The sequence below is a fragment of the Stegostoma tigrinum genome, chromosome 3 (assembly GCF_030684315.1).
Source record: "Stegostoma tigrinum isolate sSteTig4 chromosome 3, sSteTig4.hap1, whole genome shotgun sequence".
Taxonomy (NCBI): Eukaryota; Metazoa; Chordata; class Chondrichthyes; order Orectolobiformes; family Stegostomatidae; genus Stegostoma; species Stegostoma tigrinum.
Genome location: NC_081356.1, coordinates 108,320,044 through 108,344,007, shown reverse-complemented (window position 1 = coordinate 108,344,007; position 23,964 = coordinate 108,320,044). Strand labels below are relative to the sequence as shown.

Genomic DNA, 23,964 nt, shown 5'->3' with positions numbered 1-23,964 from the left:
AAGTGGAACTTGTAGCAGGGATCAAGAGCAATCGCGTCAGTCTCCCCATATTCAGCTGGAGGAAATTTTCTGTTTGTCCTTCATTGAATGTTACACAAGCAGTTTTACAATTTAGACAGTAGTTAAATCAGGAAAAGGTGCAGATGGGGTAAATCAGGATGGCATGAGCTTATATGCAGAAACTGGTGCTATCGGCTGGACCGTAGACTGAAGATATGCTGTCCATAGCTCAGTATAAATTTCAGGAGCAAGCCTGCCTCTGCTTAGCCTGCTCACCCTACTTGAACATTTCAGTGATCACCATTTAATTAGTATGAGGCAGTAATTCCTCCCATTTCAAGGAGGGCATCCCACCTTTCAGAGATCATATAATCATGAGGAGCATGGATAGGGTAAATAAACAAGATCTTTTCCCCAGGTTGGGGGAGTCCAAGCCTAGAGGTCATAATTATAAGGTGAAAAAGGAAAGATTTAAAAGGGACCTAAGGGGCAGCTTTTTCATGCACAGGGTGGTGCATGTATGGAATGAGCTGCCAAAGGAAGTGGTGGAGGCTGGTATAAATTACAACATTTAAAAGTCATCTGGATGGGTATATGCATAGGAAGGGTTTAGAGGGATATGGGCCAAATGCTGCAAAATAGGACTAGATCTATTTAGGATATCTGGTCAGCATGGATGAGTTGGATCAAGGGGTCTGTTTCTGTGCAGTACAACTCTATGACTCTATGGCTGGTGGTCTGTTAGTGATTGACAACCCAGCAGCACTAAATAGAAGTGGTGGTCACTCTCAGTGCTGCAGGTAGGTGCAGGAAATGCTGTACAGAAATAGACCCGTCATTCAGTCAAGTTTGAGGTCTCATTGGGGCCAGGCAAACAGGCCCTTATGAAGAGAGTTGGAGACATATTGGGGGAGAGTGGAAAGGGAAGACAGAACTGGTGCTCCAGTTGCACAGGGAGCCCAGGAAGGAAGTGGTCCCTACCCTCAACCCTTTCAATGACCAGCAGACAACAAGCTTATAGCTGCTGTCTGATACAGGCCTTTCATAACATGTATTTAATTGGAGGAGCACTTCGATGAAGACATTAATTAGCTATTAATTCGCTGCTTAGGGTCATGAGTTGGAATAAGGAGCTGGCAAGCTGCCCGACGCTTAATTTCTGGGTCTGCCTACTCGTTTCCCCACCATCAAGTGACCACTGAAATTCATCCCAATCTGTTGGAGTGATATTGCTCAGGATGACAGCTGAGGAATCAGAGAGACCATCAACAAATCCCTGAGAGATATCAGATGCAACCTTCAGCCATGACCTTGTGGATTCATGACTTACCCAACACCAAGACTTCCTTAATTCATAATGCAACTTTAACGCTACATTGTTGAGCAACATAAACAGACCAACGATTCTTCTCACCACACTATTGCAACGGTTCTCTGCAATCAGTTTCTAACTTCTTTTTGTTGCTTTCCATCCAGCATTTGTTTCTGATCAGAATTGTTTGCTTTTCCTCTATTTGAGGCTTGCCCACCCTCAGGATGATTTCACTGCTTCAAAATATCCCTTTAACTTACAGCTATAAATTGGAATCAGGTAAGGAAGCTGATGGAGAGTATCGTCCAATCAATGATGCACTGAGTTCAGCAAACTCCAAGTGTGGAAAAGTGCCTTTGATGAAAGTCCAGCCATTGTAGAATGATACATCACATGCAAAATACAAGCATCATTTATTCCTGTTATTGGTTCTTTTTTCAATTCATTCACAGGATGAGGGCTTCACTAGCTAGGCCAGCATTTATTACCCATCCCTAATTGGTCAGACAGCAGTTAAGAATCAAACACATTGCTGTGGGTCTGGAGTCGCATGTAGACCTGCCCAGGTAAGGATGGCAGTTTCCTTCCCGAAAGGACTTTATTGAACCATATAGATTTTTCCAACAATCGACAATGGATTCATAGTTAGCATTAGACTCTAAATTCCAGATGTTTATTGAATTCAAATTCCACTATCTGCCATGGTAAGATTCAAACCCAGGTCCCCAACACATTGCCTGGGTCGCTGGATTAACAGTCAAGCAATAATATCACTAGGCCATTTGTTTATCTGTTGTGTAGAATGCTGTCAAGGTTGTGTTTGGTACACTCACTTAAATTGTTCAATGGAATTAGTCAGCCTTTTTCTTGCAATTAGTTTTATAAGTGAATGACTTCCCATTCCACGTCAGATGGCATTGTGTATTAGGGTAGGACTGGAGTCAGGTGGGGCGGACTGGGGAGTATTGCCACTTATCCATCCATGGGGATGCTACTGAATTATGTTGGTTTCTTCAGCATTAAATAGCTTTCTTTGATGATTTCAGCTGAAGCTGTCAACCTATAATTGGCTGTCATGCCTAAGAAATGTCTGTACACTGAGGTCCTATTAATAGCACTCCAGTGCATCTTTTCATGGGAACAGAGTGGGAGGACAGCTCTAGCAGCAGTTTTATTGATATTAATTGAGGGATAAATGTTGACTACAATACCCACTTCGAAATTGGGCCATAAGATCTTTCTATCTGCTTTACAGGGCAGGTGCAATAGCACCTACAGTGCCCCCTTAGTACTGCAGTGGTGCATCGCTCAAAATTATATATTCATGTTGCTGAAGTGGAACTCAAACATATGACCTCCTGACTCATATAAAGCCAAGTCTCATACCAAACTGCATGGAAACTTAAAGTCAAATATCCAGGTGATCTATACAGCTACCTGCTGCTCACTAAGTAGGCAGATAAAATCTCCGTGGTCTTGCCACATTGAGTCATAAATGGTGGTGGACAATTATATAACTAAAAGAAGAGAAGGCTCCATGAATACCACATCCCCAGTGAACATAAAACATAGAATAGTACAGCACAGTACAGGGCCTTCAGCCCACGATGCTGTCCCGACCTATTATTCTACTAAGATCAATCCACTCTGCATACCCTACATTTTACTATCCTCCATGCACCTATCCAAGAGTCGTTTAAAAGTTTCTAGAGTATCTGACTCCTCTACCACCGCTGGCAGCACATCCCACACACCCATCGCTCTCTGTGTGAAGAACGTGCCTCTGGCATCTCCCCTATACGTTCCTCCAATCACCTTAAAATTATGCCCCATCATAATAGTCAGTGGTGGTAGAACTTAGTAAATGAATGCAAAAGACAAGGCTGAAGCATTTGCAAACACCTTCAGCCAGAAGTGCTGAATGGACCATCCATTGTGGTCTCCTCTTAAGGTCCCCAGCATCACAGATACCAGTCTTCATCCCATTTGATTGTTTGCAAATGATGCCAAGAAAGAGTTGAAGATACTGGGTGCTACAAATGGACACTAGCAATATCTGTCTTGGTGCTGAAGACTTATGCTTCAGGACTAGCATTAACTCTAAGCAAGTTGATCCAGTAAAGCTACAACATTGCTATCTACTTAGCAATGGGGAAAATTGTGAAGGTAGTTCCAATTCACAAAAGACAGGACAAATCCAATCTGACCAATTATTGCCCATCAATCTATTCTCAATCTTCAGCAAAGTGATGGAAAGGGCAGTTGTCAGAACTGGGAAGAAGCACATACTCAACAATAGGTACTTCACTGATGCTCAGTGGATAGAATTCTCTCTATTTACCTGAACAAGTATATTTTAACAACACTCAAGAAGCCTCAGCACCATCCGAATCACAGCAGCCCAGGCAATTGCCATCCCATTCATTATCTTAAATGTTTCTTCCATCACTAGCATACTGCCATTGTGATCCATTTACAGGAGATCCTGAAGCAATTCATTAAGGCTTCTTCATCTTCCAAACCTGTTACCTACAGCACCAGGTAGGACAATGCCAATAGGCACCTCAGAACACCACCAGCACCCAATTATTTTCTTTGCTGTATTAGAAGTATATCTCTCTTCTTTCTTATTCATTCATGGGATGTGGGACTAGGCAGCATTTATTGCCCGTCCCTAAATGCCCACAGGACAGCTAAAAGCCAGCCACATTGCTGTGAATCTGGAGTCACATGTAGGCCAGATCTGGTAAGGATGACAGTTTCTTTCCCTAAAGGACATTAGTGAGCCAGATGGATTTTTTCCAACAATCAGCAGTAGATTCATGGTCTTCTTTCAATTGACTTTAGCTCCATTTTCAACGTCATAATTTCATTAAAGCTCATCTGCAATCTGAGACCTAGGATTCTTTCCATCTCTGCAAGTGGATCCTTGATTCCCTGACCCACAGATCGCAATCAGTAAGGTTAGGCAACAACACTTCCTCCACAATACTCCTCAACACCAGTGCCCCGCAAAGCTGCGTACTCAGCCCCTTACTCCTTACATGCTCAAAACTGTGTGGCAAAATACAATTCTAACTCCATTTATAAATTTGCTGATGAAACCATTGTAGTGGGTCGGATCTCAAGCAATGACGAGACAGAGTACAGAAAGGAGACAGACAGTTTAGTGGCATTGTGTAGAGACAATAATCTCTCCCTCAATGTCAGCAAAATGAAGGAGTTGGTCATCGACTTCAGGAAGTGTACAGGAGGATACAACCCTGTCTGAATCAATGTTGCTGAGAAGCAAGTGGTCAAGAGCTTCAAATTCCCAAGAGTAAATATCACCAACAATCTGCCCTGGTCCATCAATGTCGATGCTATAGTCAAGGAAGTACACCAACGCCTCTACTTCCTTGTAAGGCTAAGGAAATTCGCATTTCCATATGATTCTTACCAATTTTTATAGACGCACCATAGAAAGCATCCTATTCTGGTACATCGCACTGTGGTATGGCAACTGCTTTGCCAAGACTGCAAAAAATTGCAGAGAGCTGTGAACGCAGCCCAATCCATCATGAAAAGAGGCGTTTCTTCCGTTGACTCCACCTACACTTCCCATTGCCTTGGAAAAGCAACCAACATAATCAAAGACCCCACTTACCCTGGTTATACTCTCTTTCATCGTGCAGAAATTAATGAAGTGTGAAAACATGTACCAACTCATTCAAGAACAACTTCCTCTCAGCTTTTATCAGGCTTATCAATGAACCTGTCATGTATTAGACTTGACCTTTCTCTGTTCTATTTCTGTAGCTGCATACTATTTTCCATTTGCTTCTATTATCCTGAAATACTCATGTAAGGTTTGATTTGTAAGGTTAGCAGGCAAAACAATATTTTTCACTGTATTTTAGTACATGTGACAATAATAAATCAAATCATCATTTGACTCTTAGTTCCATATTTTTATTGAATTCAAATGTCACCATCTCCCATAGCAGGATTTGAACTGAGGTCCTTATAACTGGGTCTCTGGGTAATATCACTAGACCATCACTTCCCTTTTATTCCTTCATCATCCCTGTTTTGAAATTTTCAGACTCTCTATCTAATACTACTATAGGACGATTATTTTCACCAAATGCACAGCCTTGGTTTAAGAACTCAACATAACTTTCTCAACAGCAGTTAAGAATAGTACGCCCTTTGATTTCCTACCCTCAAATAGCTCAGGACTTTGCTCAATTTATCTCCAAATTCATACAATGGCTCTTCCAAAGTCATCATTACTCCACCATTGGACCTCTGACTTTTACTCTAGACTCTTTTTGTTATCATAGTCTATGTCCTATTGTCAATTACTATTGTGTTTATCTACCCTTATTACAATGTGTCTAGACCTGTACGCCGACGTTGTTCCCGCATCCGCTCGCGTACATATTTTCACTGCCACTCCAGACTCGAGTCAATTAATCTACCTTTTGCTCATTTTTAAAATTTCTTTTCTCTTTCCTCTCCCAGACTCTCTTCAGTTGTAAAGCATCCTTTGACTGCACTGTTGTCAGGTAATCTATTTTCCTAATTGCCTTTCCCAACCCATCATTATTCCTGACCCTTCTTGCTCTCTCACCACCATCCTGGGCTTGATTGCCTGTTAGATAGGCTTATGGTTTTCCTCCATGAGTGAGGCACTCAGTGCTGGGTCATTATGAACACCCTCCCATCCCTCGTCTCATCAATATAACCACCAGTGTGGCTAACCTTGTCAATCCACTTGCTGTACAATTCAATCCTCCCATTACTAACCCTGTGGACTCTGAAAGTGACTCAGCCCTCTGTGGCATAGTGATAATGTCGATGGCATAATAATCCAGATCCGCAGGTTCATGTACTTAGGATGTGAGTTCAAATCTCACTGTGGTATGTAGTGAAATTTGTATTCAGTTTAAGAGAAATATAAGATAGTGACTATGAAACCTCTAGTGGTTGGTGTAAAAATATATAAAAGCCCTTTCGAGAAGAAAGTCAGTCATCCTTACCTGGTCTGGACTACATGTGATTCTGGACCCAAAGCGATGTTGTCGATTCGAACATGCAGTAATAGCTGGCCTTGCCACTTAAAAAAAAGACACTCCTGTCCACACCTCCCTGTAGAATGTCCATTCACTCTTGGAAGAGGCCCTTTCCATCCAGGAACTGATTGTGTCAGCATCATGGCATTAAAGAAAACCTGGCTGAGAGGAAAAAGGAACACAGGAAACCACATTAGTCCTTCAGAAAATGCTGGAAAATTAAGGACATGGCTTTGTGAAAGAGAGAGTATGTTTCACTAATTTGTTAGAGTTAATTGAGAAATTAATGTGCCATGTGGATAAAGGGGAACCTGTGGTTACAGTGTACCTAAATTTCAAACACACATTGGGAAGGTTTCACATCAAACTTTACTACACAGAATAAGCACCCATGATGTGCTGAGTAACATATTAGCACAGGTAGAGAATTAATTAGCTAACAGGAAACAAAGGAGGCATAAGTGGGTCATTCTGTGTTGACAAAAGTTAATGGTGGGACCTCAACTACTTACAATCCAAATCAATGACTTGGATGAACAGACCAAATGTAGCTAAATCTGCTAATGACACAAAGATAGGCAGCCTTATAAATTATGAAGAGCTCTTATGAAGTTTGAAAAGATGTATAGATAGGTCAAGTGGGTGGGCAAAAATTTGGGAAAAGGAGTTTAACATGGGAAAAGTGAACTTTGAGTATAGGAGTTAGGATGTCAAATTGAGGTTGTAGAGATAAGGCCTTTTCCTGGAATGGTGACCCTGCTATAGGAAGGATATTATTAAAATAGGGAGGGTTGAGAAGAGAATTACCATGATGTTGTTGGGAATGGAGGTTCTGAATTTAAAAATTGGCTGTAAAGACTGGGACGTTTTTCACTGGAGTGTAGGAGGTTGAGGAGTGACCTTATTGAGATTTATAAAATCATGAGGGGCATAGATAAGACGAATAACAAGGATCTTTCCCCTAGGGTGGGGGTATACAAAACTAAGGGGCATAACTTTAAGGTGAGAGCAGAAAGATTTAAAAAGGACACGGGGGTAATGTTTTTACAGAGAGTGGTTCCTACGTGGAATGAATTACCAGAGATAGTAGTGGATGCAGGTACAGTTTCAATATTTAAAAGAAATTTGGATCTGTACACCAATAGAAAACGTTTGGAGGGATATGGACCAAGTGTAGGCAGGTGGGACTGGTTTCGTTTGAGACTGTGGTCAGCATGGACTAATTGGACCAAAGGGTCTGTGTTCATGCTCTAAGACTATAGTTCCATGCTCATTTTGACAGTAGAATGGAAAAACAGCTTTGATTTCAATGAAGGGAGATTGCGTAACTCTGGGATACAGCGTGATGTGGTTATCATGCAAATGAATCACAAAATGTGTAGGTACAGCAAGCGACCTGGAAGGCACGTGGAAAGGTGGCATTTATTAAAGAGGAGTGAAAGTAACAATAAAAGCAAAATACAGTGAATGCTGGAAATCTGAAAGAAAAACTGAAAAATTCTGGAGAAACACAGCATCTGTGCAGAGAGATAACAAAGTGTGGAGATGGATGAACACCACAGGCCAAGCAGCATCTCAGGAACACAAAAGCTGACGTTTCGGGCCTAGACCCTTCATCACTTGGAATAGGTGAGTCGTTTTAATTTGACAACTGGGGTGGGTGATGTAGTGATTGTAATGAGGTCAGCCAGGTGGACCTCATAGAATATTAGTTCCCTGATTGGTGCTGTTATTGAGTCCAATCAGGGAGCCCCGGCTGACAGGTCAGAATAGGAGTGTCAGGCATCCTGCTCACTCTGAGAGAGATGGATCAGTGTCAACGACTCTCCATATGTAAGTAAAGGGTGACTTGGTGAGGGGATAGTGGCCTCCGAGGAGTTATTTCAGGGCTGTTGTTGCTAGTGGTTGGTGTTTTATGATGAAAGATTAGACAGGCTGGGTGTGTTCCAACAGAGTTTAAAAGAATGTCAATTGATCCTATTGAAAGGTATAAGATCCTGGGGATCTTATCAAGGTGGATGTTGAAGGGATGTTTCACCTTGTGGGACATAGTCTTAAAACGGGGGGACATATTTAAAATGGAGAATTCTTCGCTGACCACCTGGAATTGTCTATTCCACAGGAGGCTCGGTCATTAAGTGTGTTCAAGGCAGAGACTGATTTGTGGACATTTAAAGATATGAAGTGACGGTGCAGAGAAAATAGCCTTGAGGTAGTAGGCGTGATCTAGTTGCATGACAGGTCAGATTTGAGAGAGTCGAATTGCTTACTACTCCTATTTGCTGGTTCCCATTTTTAATCAACCTATTACAGATACTCTGACACACCTCTGGAGCAGGTGGGACTTGAACTCAGACCTCCTGGCTCACATTATCACCAAGGAACAAAGAGTCGTCCCATGTTCTTATACAGTTATAAAACTGAGTGAGGGAGCATTTTGCTTCATAAGGGACTAAGTTACAGTAAACGTTACAGTGCACGAATTAACCGACAGTATTTATTTTTAAATGGTCAAGCATGGGCATTAACCTGTATGAACACTGTTGCAATCTTTGAGTGTATTGGATACACGAATATGAAATGATCACGGGACCAGTCATGTGACGGTGCGGCTGTCAACTGCTGCCTTCCGGGTGTTGGATGCGGCCGAAGTGTGAAGCTGGGTCAATGAGGCCGTGTTTTGTGTTCTGCTTGCTCGTCTTTTCCGTTGTCCTTTCCATCTCGGAAACTTCCCAGCCGCACATCATCTTCATTCTGGCCGACGATTATGGCTGGAACGATATCGGGTACCATGGCTCTCAGATCCGAACGCCGGTTCTGGACAAGCTCTCAGCTCAGGGGGTCAAGCTGGAAAACTACTATGTGCAGCCCCTGTGTACACCTTCCCGCAGCCAGTTACTGACCGGCAGGTACCAGGTAAGGACAAGGCAGCCACTTTCAGGAGACTTAACTGCTACTAACATCGACATTTAATTAGATCGAGACTTCTAACATTTCCAACCCGGGGAAATCGTGTTGGAGCTTTAGAGTAAAATTAGGGATGATGGTAGCAACTAGCTAAAGGAAAGCTTTGCAAAAATGTTTGATCTCGGAGAAGATGCGCTGTCTTAAAGATACAGTTAACTGCGGACTTCGGGTGTTGTGAAACCATTAACAAAATCCCACAATTGTGTGTGAAAACAAATGCTGGCGATCAGTGTGTAAGGCAGCATCCACAGAGACAGCAATGAAATGTCATTTGGACAGGATGGCTCTCTCCCGATGGATACTCCCTGATCCATTTGTGATCTCCAGCATGTGTGTTTTCAGTACAGATTCCAGCATCTGCAGGAATTTGCTCCCACCCAGAATTAGTCTGTTTTGCCCATCCTGAGAATGAGAAGAGAAACTCAAGTTTTACAGTAAGAAAGTAGAGGATTTTATTTTTAAAAAAATGAAAATGTAGAGAATGTGAAATAGTTAAGGGTAATGAAAATTAGTCATGGTTTGGGTAAGATTTAATTTATTTTATTAAGCATGTAGATGTTTAGGAAATTTCAGTTTAGGAACGAATGGCCGAAGACAGGGAGAGTAGAGGGAGGATGTTTTCGAGGATGGGCAGTAGGACTCAGAAATGTTGTCGAGACGATTAGAGTGATGCTACAGAGGGACTTTAATGATGTGTTGAAAACTCTTACCTGTTTGAGGGTCAGTGCTGGAAGGAGTAACTGGAAAATAATCCCCCTTATTTTCAGTACACAGCACCTTCAAAGTGTTGTTTTGCAAAGCCACACAGGGACACAAAGCAATTTGAGAGTAAGATGTGCTAACGTGAGCAGGGAGCAGGATGAGCTGATGCCTGCAGGCGGTGGGGACTGAGAGGCTGGCCTGGGTTTAAGGTTACAGCAGCAAGTGGCCCGAGACAGTAATGGGTCATTCCTGGATGTGCAGGTAAGTGTTTTTGTTACCATAGAGATGCTGTGGGTTTGGAAGCATAGCTCAGGATTTAATGGGGTTGTGAGCTTGAAAATGATCTTGCTCAACTATGGCAGTGAGGGAGGTTGGAATGGATGGCAGTGTTGTAAACCTGTTGTTGGGTGGAGTGTCCCGGGAAAATAATAATTCTACCTCGACTGGCTGCTTCACAGGAGACTGATGATACAGCGACGCTGAAGGATCAGACTGTAGATGGTGGATCTGCAAGGTCAGCGACGGTACTAGAGGAGAGGAAATAGTTTAGGGCAATTATTTTCATTTGGCATCATAATACACTCTGCCACTGTCAGTGTTGGGGAAAGAGAGTAGTTAAAATGGTGTTTGGTGTCCTGGATGCTGTTGATTTTTTTTTTAACGTGGAAGGAATTTCACTTACACTTCTGATTTCACCAGTCAGCGGGTCAGTTTGGAATTCCAAGCCTCTGCCCTGCTCTTGTGGGCTTATAGTAACAGTTAAGGACTAGACTATCACAACTGGAGTTTGCACAACATGGAAAGAGACAAAAATAACACACTGTGGAGCTGGAGGAACACAGCGGGCCAGGCAGCATCAGAGGAACAGGAAAATTGACATTTTGAGTCCTGAAAGAGACAATGAAGGTAAATGCACATGGGGTGGCACTGCTGTCCCACAGGGCCAGGGATCTGCGTTTGATTCCACCCTCAGGCAACCAAGTTCAGTTAGCACATCATTCTCTCCACGTCTGTGTGGGTTTCCTCCGGGTGCTTGGGTTTCTCCCACTGTCCAAAGATGTGTGGGCTAGGTAGGTTAACATTGTGAAATGCAGGGTTACAGGGATAGGGTAGATGGAATAACTATGGGAAATGCAGGGTTAGAGGGATTGCGTAGATGGATTAACTATGGAAAATGGAGGGTTACAGGGATAGGGTAGATGGATTAACAATGGCAAATGCAGGGTGACAGGGTTACGGTGGGGGGTGTCTGGGTGGGATGCTGTTCAGAGGGTCAGTGTGGACTTGATGGGTTGAATAGCCTGCTTCCACACTGTAGGGATTCTATGATTCTATGAGCTAGCAGAGACTATCTCTGCATCCGGTGGCAGTGGCAGGTTTAGTTGTTGATGCTGGTGCCAATAACGCGCTAAGAAGCTGTGGGACTGAAATCGAAGAACCAGGGAGCATGGTTAAGGATAAAGCAATGGGATTGGTGTAGTTGAGGGAGACAATTGATGACCGAGACAAGATCAGACGAAGCAGCCAAATGTGCAAGAGCAAAGTCCTGGAATAGTATTCTATGGAATAAATGAAGTCGATGCCTGAGGACTGGGACAAAGATGGTTATTCAGAGGCAGATTGCTGCACCCTGGAGGTGAACAAGCAGACCAGCCTGCCCAACCCAGTGATTATTGCCAGCAAATTATTCTTCTAACATAGACCCTTTTAAAACAGTAAAATACATAACCGATTTAATGTATAAATAAATTAGAGTGATGCTGAATAAAAACCGAAAAAAACGGCGATTGCTGTAAATCAGAAATAAAAACAGAAGTTGCTGAAAAAGCTCAGCAGGTCTGGCATCTGGCAGCTGTGAAGAAAGTAAGAGTTAACATTTTGGGTAATGTGACCTAGTTCTGAGGAAGGATCACTGGACTCGGAACGTTAACTCTGATTTCTTTCTTCACGGATGCTGCCAGACCTGCTGAACTTTTCCAGCAACTTCTGTTTTTTTTTGCAGTGTGGTACAGAAGCAGCAACCCAATGCAGGATTGTAATAAGTTAGGACCAGATCAGCTACTTCAGCATACAGTGAAAAGAAGTTTGATCAGATTAGTAAAACATGAGGTTCCAGAAGGGGACCAAGAACTAGAAATAGACACAGTCGGAGATAAACTCCCCACATTCTATCATGAGGACAAGATACCAACTCAGTGGATTTGGTCCATGGAACGTAGTTTTGCGACAGCAGTGCAATAAAGCAGAGATGCTAGCAGAGCAGAGTACTACTGTGGATAACAACAGGGTTTGGCTGTAGGCGAGAGTCAGTTACCTCTAAAACCTGGTGACCATTGGAACCTGACAACATCTTTGAGAAAGTTTGCCTTATCAGGCCTTTATTCCTAAGTGTCCCACAATCTACTTCTAACAGCCCTTTTAAACTGCAGGTAGTATATTATGGAAATAATATGTAACCATTATCAACTACTGATCTAATAATTCCTTATTCTTCTGTCTCTGTTTAGATGTCTGTTACTGGCTGACAGCCACATAATTTCATAACGCTGCTGAAATTGTTACATCACCTAACATCTCAATTGCTTAATGCAAAGCCAATAGATTTTGTATAAAATTGCATCTTGACTTTGTTTAACAAGCAGTATTAATGAATTGTTTTAAAAAAACTCTTTTAATCAGCCAAATTTAGAAACAAAATCCATCAAATTAAAAATCTGAAACCCTGAGTCTGCTACAATTGTAAATAATTAGCAAAGATATTGTTTCTCATTGGATAGCACACAGAAGTGTGACATAAGAACAACATTTATAATAAGACCACTAGACCATAAGACATAGGAGCAGAAATTAGGCCATTCAGTCCATTGAGCCTGCTCTGCCATTCAGTCATGGCTAATAAGTTTCTCAACCCCATTCTCCAATTTTCTCTATGTGACCCTTGACAATCAAGAACCTATGTATCTTGATCTTTAATATACTCCATGACCTGGCGTCCCCAGCCTACTGTGGCAGTGAGTTCCATAGATTCACCACTGTCTGGCTGAAGAAGTTTCTCCTTATCTCCATTCTAAAAGGTCTTCCTTTTACTCTAAGGCTGTGCCCTCAGGTCCTAATCTCTCTAACCAATGGAAATATCTTCCCAATATCCACTATGTCCAGGCCGTTCAGTTGTCTGTAAGTGTCAGTTAGAACCCCACCCCCCAATCCTTCTAAACTCCATCATGTATAGACCCAAAAATCCTCAAATGTTCCTCATTTGTTAAGTTTTTATTTGTGGGGCCATCCTTGTGAATCTCCTCTGAACCCAATCCAGGGCCAGTACGTTCTGCCTCAGATATGGAGCCTAAAACTGCACACAGTAATCCAAATGTGGCTTGACCAGGACCTTATAAAGCCTCAGAAGTACGTCTCTGCTTTTATGTTCAAGTCCTCTCAAAATAAATGCCAAAGTTGCATTTGCCTTCCTACCCACTGACTGAACCTGCACGTTTACTTTGAGAGAATCCTGAACTAGAACACCCAAGTCTCTTTGTACTTCAGACTTCTGAATTTTCTCCCCATTTAGAAAACACCTCTATTCTTCCTACCAAAGCACATGACCTCACACTTTTCCACGCTGTACTCCATCTGACACTTCTTTGCCCACTCTCCTAAACTGTCCACATCCTTCTGCAGCCTCCCACCTCCTCAATGCTACTTATCCCTCCATCTATCTTTGTATCAGACTGCCCACAGTTCCTTCATCGAGATCATTAATGTAGAAAGTGAAAAGTTGTGGTCCCAACACTGACCCTTACAGAACACCACTTGTCACCAGCTGCCATCCCGTGCAAGACTCTTTTAACCTCACTGTCTGTTTCCTGCCAAACAGCCAAACTTGTATCCATTCTAGGACCTTGCCTCTAACACCATGGGCCCTTATTTTATTCAGCAGGCTCCTCTGTGGCACCTTGTCAAAAGACTTCTCAAGTCCAGGTAGATAACATCCATTGGCTCTCAATGGTCTAATCTGCTTGTTTCTTCCTCAAAGAATTCTAACAGATTTATCAGGCATGACCTCCCCCTTGATGAAGCCGTGCTGAGTTTGCCCTGTTTAACCATGCACTTCCAAGTATTCAGAAATCTCATCCTTCACAATATGCTCTAAAATCTTACCCACAACCTGGGTTAGGCCAATTGGCCTGTAATTTGTCTTTTGCCTTACTCCCTTTATAAACAGGGACTCAAGCAATTCCTGAAAGATCACCACTAATGCCTCCACTATCTCTTCACCTATCTCCTTAAGAACTCCGGGGAGTAGTCCGTCTGGTCCTGGTGATTTATCCACCTTCGTGCCATTCAGCTTTTCTAGCAAATATCTGAGCATATACCAGAAGAAAGGTGTGTTTCTTTCCCACAACAAGATCCCACAAAATCTGAGAGCTGAAAGGTCAATTGTTCTGCTTACTGTTGGTTGAGAGAGAAGTCTTGGTTTGAACACTGACAAGCAGACTCTCAGAATTATTACAGTGCTGTTCAAGGCCATTTGGCCCATCGTATCTACCTTCTTTGAACAGTGTAATAATCATCTGCCTAACCTGAACAGGCAGATGGGATCTCAGTGTTGCATCTCAATTATGAAACCTATAACTGCGTGTAACTCCTTCCCTATTACACAGAAGTGCCAGCCTAGATTATGTGCTTAAGTTCTGTGGTCAGAATTGAACTCCCAATCATCAAGGGATTGAGATGAGTTTGTTGACATTGTCCTTCGACATTATACTGCTGACTTGTGAACTTGGGCAAATATTTTGTTCTCAATGAACTACACCTGATATCATTGGGGCTGAATCAAGTAAATAATTTGAGTTGCTCAGGACATTCTGGGACATCTTGGGGAGCAACTATGTGTGGATGCTGGAGGAATGTTTAGTTGTCGGAAAGCTGCCCCTCTCTCGGCAAAAGGCAGTCACTGTGCTGTTGCCGAAGACAGGGGACCTTCGTTTACTTATGAACAGGTATCTGCTCTCCATCCTTGGCAAAGATTACAATGTTTTTGTCAGGATGTTGTCGTCTTGCCTGGGATTCATGCAGGACCACATGGTCCACCCTGACCAGTCGTACACGGTCCCAGGCTGGAGGATCCACAACAACATCCATCTGGCCCAGGACCTGTTTTTATAGAGAGCTGGTCTGTCAAGTGTTTTACTATCTCTCGACCAGGAGAAGGTGTTTGACAGGGTCAATCACGAGTATCTGTGAGCGTTCAGGTTCAGGGTGCAGGTCGTCATCCAGATCCGACTTGCCACAGAGTGTCTGATTAATGTTAATGGGTGCCTGTTGGTGCCCCTTTGCTTTGGGCAAGGAGGCTGTTTCAGGGCTGCCCCTTATCCAGCCAGCTGTATTCCCTGCATACAGAGCCTTTCCTGAACCCCTAGCAGAGCATGTTGTCAAGATTTCTGGGCCAGTCACTGTGGTGGTTCTTTCGCCTTATGCTGATGATGTGCTCCTCACGTTCACTGACCCAGCTGGCCTGGTGACAATGTACGAGTGCCGGGCAGTGTCTTCTGCCACGATCGGCTGGGTCAAACATTCCTGACTCTTGCTTGGCCTGTGGTGGGTAGATTTCTTTCTGGAGGAGTTACAGGGGTTCAGAAGGAACACCACCCATCTCCTCTGTCTGGGGTCTGACTCGACCTGGCTGAGGAATCCTCCAGGAGCTGGAGGCCAAATTCTTGGCTCACCTTGGCCTTTGGACAGGACTGCTCCAAGTGCTGTCTTACAGGAGCTGTGTGCTGGTCCTAAACCAGCTGGTGGTCTCCACACTGTGCTACTGGCTGGTCCCTTTGACTCCTCCTATTGGTTTTATCACCAAATCCACAGGATGTTGGTTCACTTCTTGTGGGACAAGAAGATAGGCTGGGGCGCAGCAGATGTTCTGAGTGTCTGTATTGAGAAGGGTAGTTAATCCCTGGTGTGCCTCCACTTTCCATCTTCAGACTCTGTCACAAATCCCTCTCCACCGAGCCACCTCCTTGGCGGTACGACCCAATGGCGTATTTTTTTTTTCCACTGACTGCACAGCCTCAGTTGCAACACACAGATTCTGGTTGGAGGTCACCCTCAGGATGCTGCCTGCCCTATACCAGGACCTAATCAATGGCTGGGACACGGTTGACTTGCGCTGTGCCTCCCCACCGTCAGGAGTCACGGCTATCATCAGAGAGCCGTTGCTCAAGAATCTGCACCTCCACCATCGCAGGTCTGAGTGACTGGTGGAAGGAGAGGGCTGTGGCTGTGGGGGTGACCAGAGTCGGGGTGACTGCGTGGCTGGGGCCTGGGCCGGATGCTGCCACAGGAATTGGCACATACTGCAGCGGCGGGTGTTCGGTCCATGGATGATTCCCTAAAAACAGTGGTGCTCAGATCCGACATTGGGCACCAGGTGTGTGTGTGTGTGTGTGTGTACACCCCTGCCTGGATAGAATTTCAAATTGGCTGCAGGATCTCCTACCTCCCCCTGGGCACCTGCACCCCATAACGTGAACTGCCTAATGGATATGGGTTGTATGACCTTTAGGCTTGTGAATTGGCAGTTTTTGTACAAGCTGCTGCAAACCATCCTCCTTGACTCTTACATCCACCGCCCTGACAAAACTTTGTGTGCCTATTATCGCTGGGCAGTGCGAATCCCCTGCGGAGGACTCTGCCCGTGTGAGTCCTCCCTGTTTCCCTCAGGGACCTGGGGTGGACGGTGTCGCACACAACTCTCCTTTATAACCACAGATTGCAGCTTTTCACAGATTCCCAGCCCAACAGTTTATTTTGTGGTGCTGTGTGGTCTGCAGACATGTGTACGTTGGTCGTGGGCATTTATACGATACAATACAGCACAAGAACAGGCCCTTCAGCTCACAAAGCGTGCACCGATTCCTAGTCCTTATTTAGACCTGTTACTCCCCATGTGTAGTAGGTATTCCTCTGTTTGCCTTATGTTCATGTGTCTATCAGGATACACCTTAAATGTTGCTAATGTGCCTGCTTCCACCACCTCCACTGGCAGAGCGTTCCAGGCACCCACCACCGTCTGTGTGAAACATGACGAGAAACTTCTCCCCTAAACCTTCCTGCTTTCCTTGAACCTGTGACCTCTCATAATTGACTTTCCACCCTGGAGAAAAAACCTCTGATGATCCAACCTGTCTATGCCTCTCATAAATTTGTAGACCTCCATCAGGTTGCTCCAGCGAAACAATCTGAGTTTATCCAGCCTGTCCTCATAACTAAAACTCTCCACACCAGGCAGCGTCCTGGTAAATCTTCTCTGCGCCCTCTCCAAAGCATTCACATCCTCTGGTAGTGAACTGCATGCAGTATTCCAAATTTGGCCTAACTGAAGTATTTTATACAGTTATAACACAGCTTGCCAACGTTTACATTCACTGCCCTGGTCAACGAAGGCAAAGGTGCTGTATGCCTTCATGACCATCTTATCCAACTTGTGTTGCCACTTTCAAGGATTTATGGACCTGTACACCCAATCCCTCTGTATTTTGATGCTCCTAAAAGTTCTGCCTTTAATGTGTAATGTGCATCTGAATTTGATCTTTCAAAATGCATCACCTTGCGATTGTCTGGATTAAACTCCATCTGCCATTTCTCTTCCCAAACCTGCAAACTATCTATATCCTGTTGTATCCTTTCACAATCCTCCTCGCTGTCTGCAATTTCACCAATTTCAGTGTCATCTACACATTTACTAATCACACTACCTACAGTTTCCTCCAGACCATTTATATATATTAGAACACAGAACATAGAACAATACAGCGCAGAACAGCCCCTTCGGCCCTTGATGTTGCGCCGACCTGTGAACTAATCTAAGCCCCTCCCCCTACGCTATCCCATCATCATCCATATGCTTATCCAAGGACTGTTTAAATGCCCCTAATGTGGCTGAGTTAACTACATTGGCAGGCAGGGCATTCCACGCCCCTACCACTCTCTGAGTAAAGAACCTGCCTCTGACATCTGTCTTAAACCTATCTCCCTTCAATTTGTAGCTATGCCCCCTCGTACAAGCTGAAGTCATCTTCCTCAGAAACAACAAAGGTCCCAGCACTGATCCCTGTGGAACGCCACCAGTTACCGATCTCCATTTCAGAAAACACCCTTTGACTGCTACTCTGTCTTCTAAGACCAAATCAATTTTGTGACATCTAGCTGGCTCACCTGGATCCCGTGGGATTTGATGTTTTGCACCCCCTTTTTAGTTATATGGAAAATCTTTTGTTGTGTTTTTGGTTGCACTTGAGCCCCATGCTCCTGATCTTTGCACACCTGGTGCAGAGGGGAGTAGGCAGATCGGAGGACCTCCTCATGGGTCTGCTCCTGGGCCAGGCCAGGCTGGTTATAACCATGTCCAGGCAGTGGAGGGGCTCATTTTTGCTGACTGCCAATGTTGTGTTTAGGTTCAAACCTTGGTGTCCCTGGAGAGGAAGTGTGCAACCTCCGTCCATGGTCTCAATTCATCTTGAGAGAGGTGAGCTTTATCTTCCCCTCTTAACACCATTTTGATTTTGGCCCTCCCTACCACCCACATTTTGATGTTTGCATCATGGGTTTGTCTGTGAATATTCAATTGGATACATGAGGGTTTTTATGGTCGCAGTTAGTAGTTTAAAAGAAAGCAAAGAAGAATCAGTTATTTTGATGGTGAGAAGGCACCCAGTTGTGTGTGATAACACTTATGGGTGGAAAAAGAAAGCAAATGAAGTTGTTACCCATATGGGCCACCTTCTGCAGGAAATAGATACCTGGCTTGGAAGGGAACACTATGCTCATGATGCTGAAAATCACAGTGACATTGAACATTCTGGCCACTGGCTCCATTCAAACTCTGTTGTGTTGATTTGTGAGGCAGCTCACAAATGCATATTGGCATTCACTGGAGCTTGTTACAGGAAAACAGGACAGTTTGTCAAGTTGACCCCGGATATAGACAGCCAAGGTGTTCCCTCTTGGATTTGTCACGTTCCCTCAGGCACAACGGGCTTTCCATGAATCTGGCACTCAGAGCTGCAAGGAATCAATCACACAAGTGCCTCTGTTAATATTCCTGTTTGGAATCTCTCATCAGCCGGTGCTACGTTAGTGGATTGGTTTTGGAGAAGCACATTTGACAATGCCTTTGAAACTCCTGCGTTGATCAAGAACAGATGATCTGTTCTTCCGCAGTCCACCCTGCTCCCTTACAATCCCAGGCTGCAGAGCCTGTTCTACTTTGCCAGATTTTCCCATTGTATTCCCTTCTGAGCACTTGCACCTCCCGAACTGTAGTGTGAGGGACTTTTTTTTAAAAATGTGATCAAGAAACCACGTCAAATACCTACACTGAGTTGGACTCTTGGTATGGTGGTGTAATTTCTTCATGGTGAGGTGAACAGATTTTTTTCCCCAAGCCATTAGCAGCAGCAGTTCAAAAATAAAACACTAGGTGGTGCTGCTGCAGCACAACTCTTCGCTACTCCTGAGACAATAGAAACTGCAGATGCTGGAGAATCTGAGATAACAAGGTGTAGAGCTGTGTTTCAGGAGGCCAAGCAGCATCAGAGGAGCAGGAAGGCTGCTATCCAGTGTCTCTCTGCTCTCTCCAGTTAGGGGCAATGGGAAACTTGTTCAGATCAGGTTCACTTTACTCTGACCCATCAATGATCTACCTACAGATCACTGAATCCTCTTCACTGCACAGCTCAGGTGCCACTACCCTGAAATTGGTAATCTGATGGCTCTTAGTTCTGTGCTCTTTATTTGACTTGTCTGGGACTCAAATTGAGACTATCCAAGATTATTTCCTTATCTACACTGCCCAATCATATGTCTGAGACAGCTTTTTCCAGCTTCATTACGCTGCCCACTGTTGTGCCATCCCAGCTCATCTGCTGAAGCTTTCATGCCTCTCCACTTCTAGACCTAATTCCAGCACACCCGTAGGTGGCCTTCCATAATCTGCTCGCAATTATTGGACAGATATCCAACATTCTGTTTACCATATCTAAACTCTCACCCAGTCCTGCTCACTTTTATCTATGCTGTGTTTGCTTACCTGGGAACCAAAAGAAAACAGCCATATCTTGATTTTAAAAGTCTCATCCTTATTTTCAAAGCCCCTCCTGTCTCTGTAATCCAGCCCCACAACCCTCAACTATGACATGCAGAAGCATTTACAACAGAGCTGGAAGTCACATGACTATGGCAAGTCAAGGAGGTACAATTGCATTTCTCCAAACTTCCCCTTTTCATAGTTCATGGAATTTTTTTGAAGCATTTTTATAATTTGGCATTACAAGTTATGAATATACGTGGCCGCAATTAAAATGGTGTTTTGTTAATAAATGCTGTGTTAGTAGAAGTTCCAGTTTTAGTTAGTTTCTGCATGTGCTTTGCATGCATAGTCTTTAAATACTGCAGGTTTCCTAATGGTACACCTGCATAGGGTCATTGACAATTCCTCTGATGTTTGTTCATTTGTAAAGTGTCCTTCTCAGGGTGAGAACTGCTGCTGTGGTATCCTGTTTCTGACCTATTGCTGCTGCTGGAGAACAGCGGACCCCTGGAATAGATGATTCTTCTACAATCTGTGCAGGTGGTGACGTACCTCCAGCTTGACTTGCTGCCTTCAGTGTAGGGCTAGCCTCTCTAGAACAAAGAACAAAGACAATTGCAGCACAGGAACAGGCCCTTCGGCCCTCCAAGCCTGCGCCGATGCAGACCCTGTATCTCAACCTGTCAGCTGTTTTCCAAGGATCTATATCCCTTTGCTCCCTGCCCATTCACGTATCTGTCTAGATACATCTTAAATGATGCTTTCGTGCCCACCTCTACCACCTCCGCTGGCAATGCGTTCCAGGTACCCACCAGCCTCTGCGCAAAGAACTTTCCACGCATATCTCCCTAGTATATATATCTCCCACTCTTTGGGGGGGGGGGGGGGGGGGGGCAAGCTTCTTGCTATCCACCCCGTCTATACCTCATGATTTTGTAGACCTCAATCAGGTCCCCCCCTCAACCTCTCTCTTTCTAATGTAAAAAATCCTAATCTACTCAACCTCTCTTTATAGCTAGCACCCTCCATTCCAGGCAACATCCTGGTGAACCTCCTCTGCACCCTCTCCAAAGCATCCACATCCTTTTGGTAATGTGGTGACCGGAACTGTACACAGTATTCCAAATGTGATCAAACCAAAATCCTATACAACTGCAACATGACCTGCCAACTGTTGTACTCAATACTCTGTCCGATGAATGAAAGCACGCCATATGCCTTCTTGACCACGCTATTGACCTGCGTTGTCACCTTCAGGGTACAATGGACCTGAACACCCAGATCTCTCTGTGCATCAATTTTCCTCAGGGCTTTTCCATTTACCGTTTAGTTTGCTCTTGAATTGGATCTTTTAAAATGCATCACCTCGTATTTGCCTGGATTGAACTCAATCTGCCATTTCTCTGCCCAACTGTCTAATGTATCTATATTCTGCTGCATTCTCTTACAATCCCCTTCACTATCTGCTACTCCAACAATCTTGGTGTCATCTGCAAACTTGCTAAACAGACCATCCATACCTTCCGTCTAGATCACTTATGTATATCACAAACAACGGTGGTCCCAACACGGATCCCTGCGGAACACCACTGGTCACAGTTCCCCATTTTGGGAAACTTCCTTCCACAACAACTTTGTCTCCTGTTGCCCAGCCAGTTGCCTGCCCATCTAGCTAGCACACCCTGGACAGCATGTGACTTCACTTTCTCTGTCAGCCTACCATGGGGAACTTTATCAGATGCCTTACTGAAGTCCATGTATATGACATCTACAGCCCTTCCCTCATCTATCAACTTTGTCACTTCCTCAAAGAATTCTAGCAAGTTGGTAAGACATGACCTTCCCTGCACAAAACCGTGCTGCCTGTCACTCATAAGCGCATTTTCTTCCAAATGTAAATAGATCCTATCCCTCAGTATCTTCTCCAGCAGCTTCTCCACCACTGACGTCAGGCTCACTGGTCTATAATTACCTGGATTATCCTTGCTACCTTTCTTAAACAAGGAGACAACATTAGCAATTCTCCAGTCCTCTGGGACTTCACCCGTGCTCAAGGATTCTGTGAAGATATATGTTAAGTCCCCAGCTATTTTCTCTCTCGCCTCCGTCATTAACCAGGGATAGATCCCATCTGGACCTGGGGACTTGTCTACACTAATGCCTTTTTAGAATACCCAACACTTGCCCCATCCATATGCCGACTTGATCTAGAGTAATCAAACATCTATCCCTAACCTCAACATCTGTCATGTCCCTCTCCTCAGTGCATACCAACGCAAAGTACTCATTAATAATCTCACTCACTTTCTCTTACTCCTCTCATAACTTCCCTCTGCTGTCTTTGAGTGGGCCAACCCTTTCTCTAGTTACCCTCTTGCTCCTTATATATGAATAAAAGGCTTTGGGATTTTCCTTAACCCTGTTTGCTAAAGATATTTCATGACGCTTTTAGCCCTCTTAATTCCTCGTTTCAGATTTGCCCTACATTTCCAATATTCTTCCAAAGTTTTGTCTGTTTTCAGTTGCTTAGACCTTATGTATGCTTTCTTTTTCCTCTTTAGCCTCACAATTTCACCTGTCATCCATGGTTCCCTAATCCTGCCCTTTCTATCCCTCATTTTCACAGGGACATGTCTGTCCTGCACTCTAATCAAACTCTCTTTTAAAAGCCTCCCACATATCAAATGTGGATTTACCCTCGAACAGCTGCTCCTGATCCACATTCCCCAGTTCCTGCCGAATTTTGGTATAGTTGGCCTTCTCCCAATTTAGCACTCTTTCTTTAGGACCATTCTCGTCTTTGTCCATGAGTATTCTAAAATTTATGGAATTGTGATCACTATTCCTATAGTTATCCCCTACTGAAACTTCAACCACCTGGTTGGGCTTATTCCCCAACACCGGGCCCAGTACGGCCCCTTCCCAAGTTGGACAATTTACATACTGCTCAAAAAACCCTCTTGGATGCACCTTACAAATTTTGCTGCATCTAAACCCCTAACACTAAGTGAATCCCAGTCAATGTTGGGAAAATTAAAATCTCCCAACACCAACACCCTGTTGCTCCTACATCTTTCCATAGTCTGTCTACATATTCGTACTTCAATCTCATGCTCGCTGTTGGAAGGCCTGTAGTACAGCCCCAGCATTGCTACTGCACCCTTCCTATTTCTGAGCTCTGCCCATATTCCCTCACTGCTCGAGTCCTCCATAGTACCCTCCTTCAGCACAACTATGATATCCTCTAGTTGTATAGGAATGTCTGTGGTTACAGTGATGTATCTGGTCATTCACACAGAAGAAGGAAGATTCAGTTGTATAGGACACTGATAAGACCACATCTAGAATATTATGCGTAGTATTGGTCTCCTTAAGGAAGGATGTTAATGTGTCGGAAACAAATTAGTGAAGTTTACTGACCAATACCTGGAATATCTGGTTATCTAATGAGGAAAAGTCTAACTGTCTAGACCTGTATCCCTTGGAGTTTTGAAGAGTAAGAGGTTACTTGGTTGAAATGACTAAGATCCTGAGGTGACCTGAGATAACAAGGTGTAGAGCTAGATGAACACAGCAGGCCAAGCACCATCAGAGGAGCAGGAAGGCTGACGTTTTGGGCCTAGACCCTGCTGTGTTCATCCAGCTCTACACCTTGTTATCTCAATTGTCCAGCATCTGTATTTCCTCAAAAGGAACAATCTCGAACTAAGCCATGCAGTTTAAAAATAAGAGGTTGCCCATTTAAGACTGATTCGGGAAAATATTTTCTCAGATGATTGTCAATTCTGTTCAAATGGTGTGTTCTCATAGGCTTTAAATACTTTTAAGACCATAAAACAAAG

General features: G+C 44.0%; 1 protein-coding gene across 1 annotated transcript in view; it reads left to right on the top strand.

The window, feature by feature from the left end:
- Window positions 1-8,746: 8,746 nt before the first annotated feature.
- Window positions 8,747-23,964, top strand: part of arsb (arylsulfatase B) — an 89,780-nt gene continuing 74,562 nt past the window's right edge. The window contains exon 1 of the mRNA XM_048525060.2: window positions 8,747-9,285. Within this exon, the coding sequence (XP_048381017.1) occupies window positions 9,010-9,285 (276 nt within the window). The 5' untranslated portion in view covers window positions 8,747-9,009. The remainder of the gene's footprint in view (window positions 9,286-23,964) is intronic.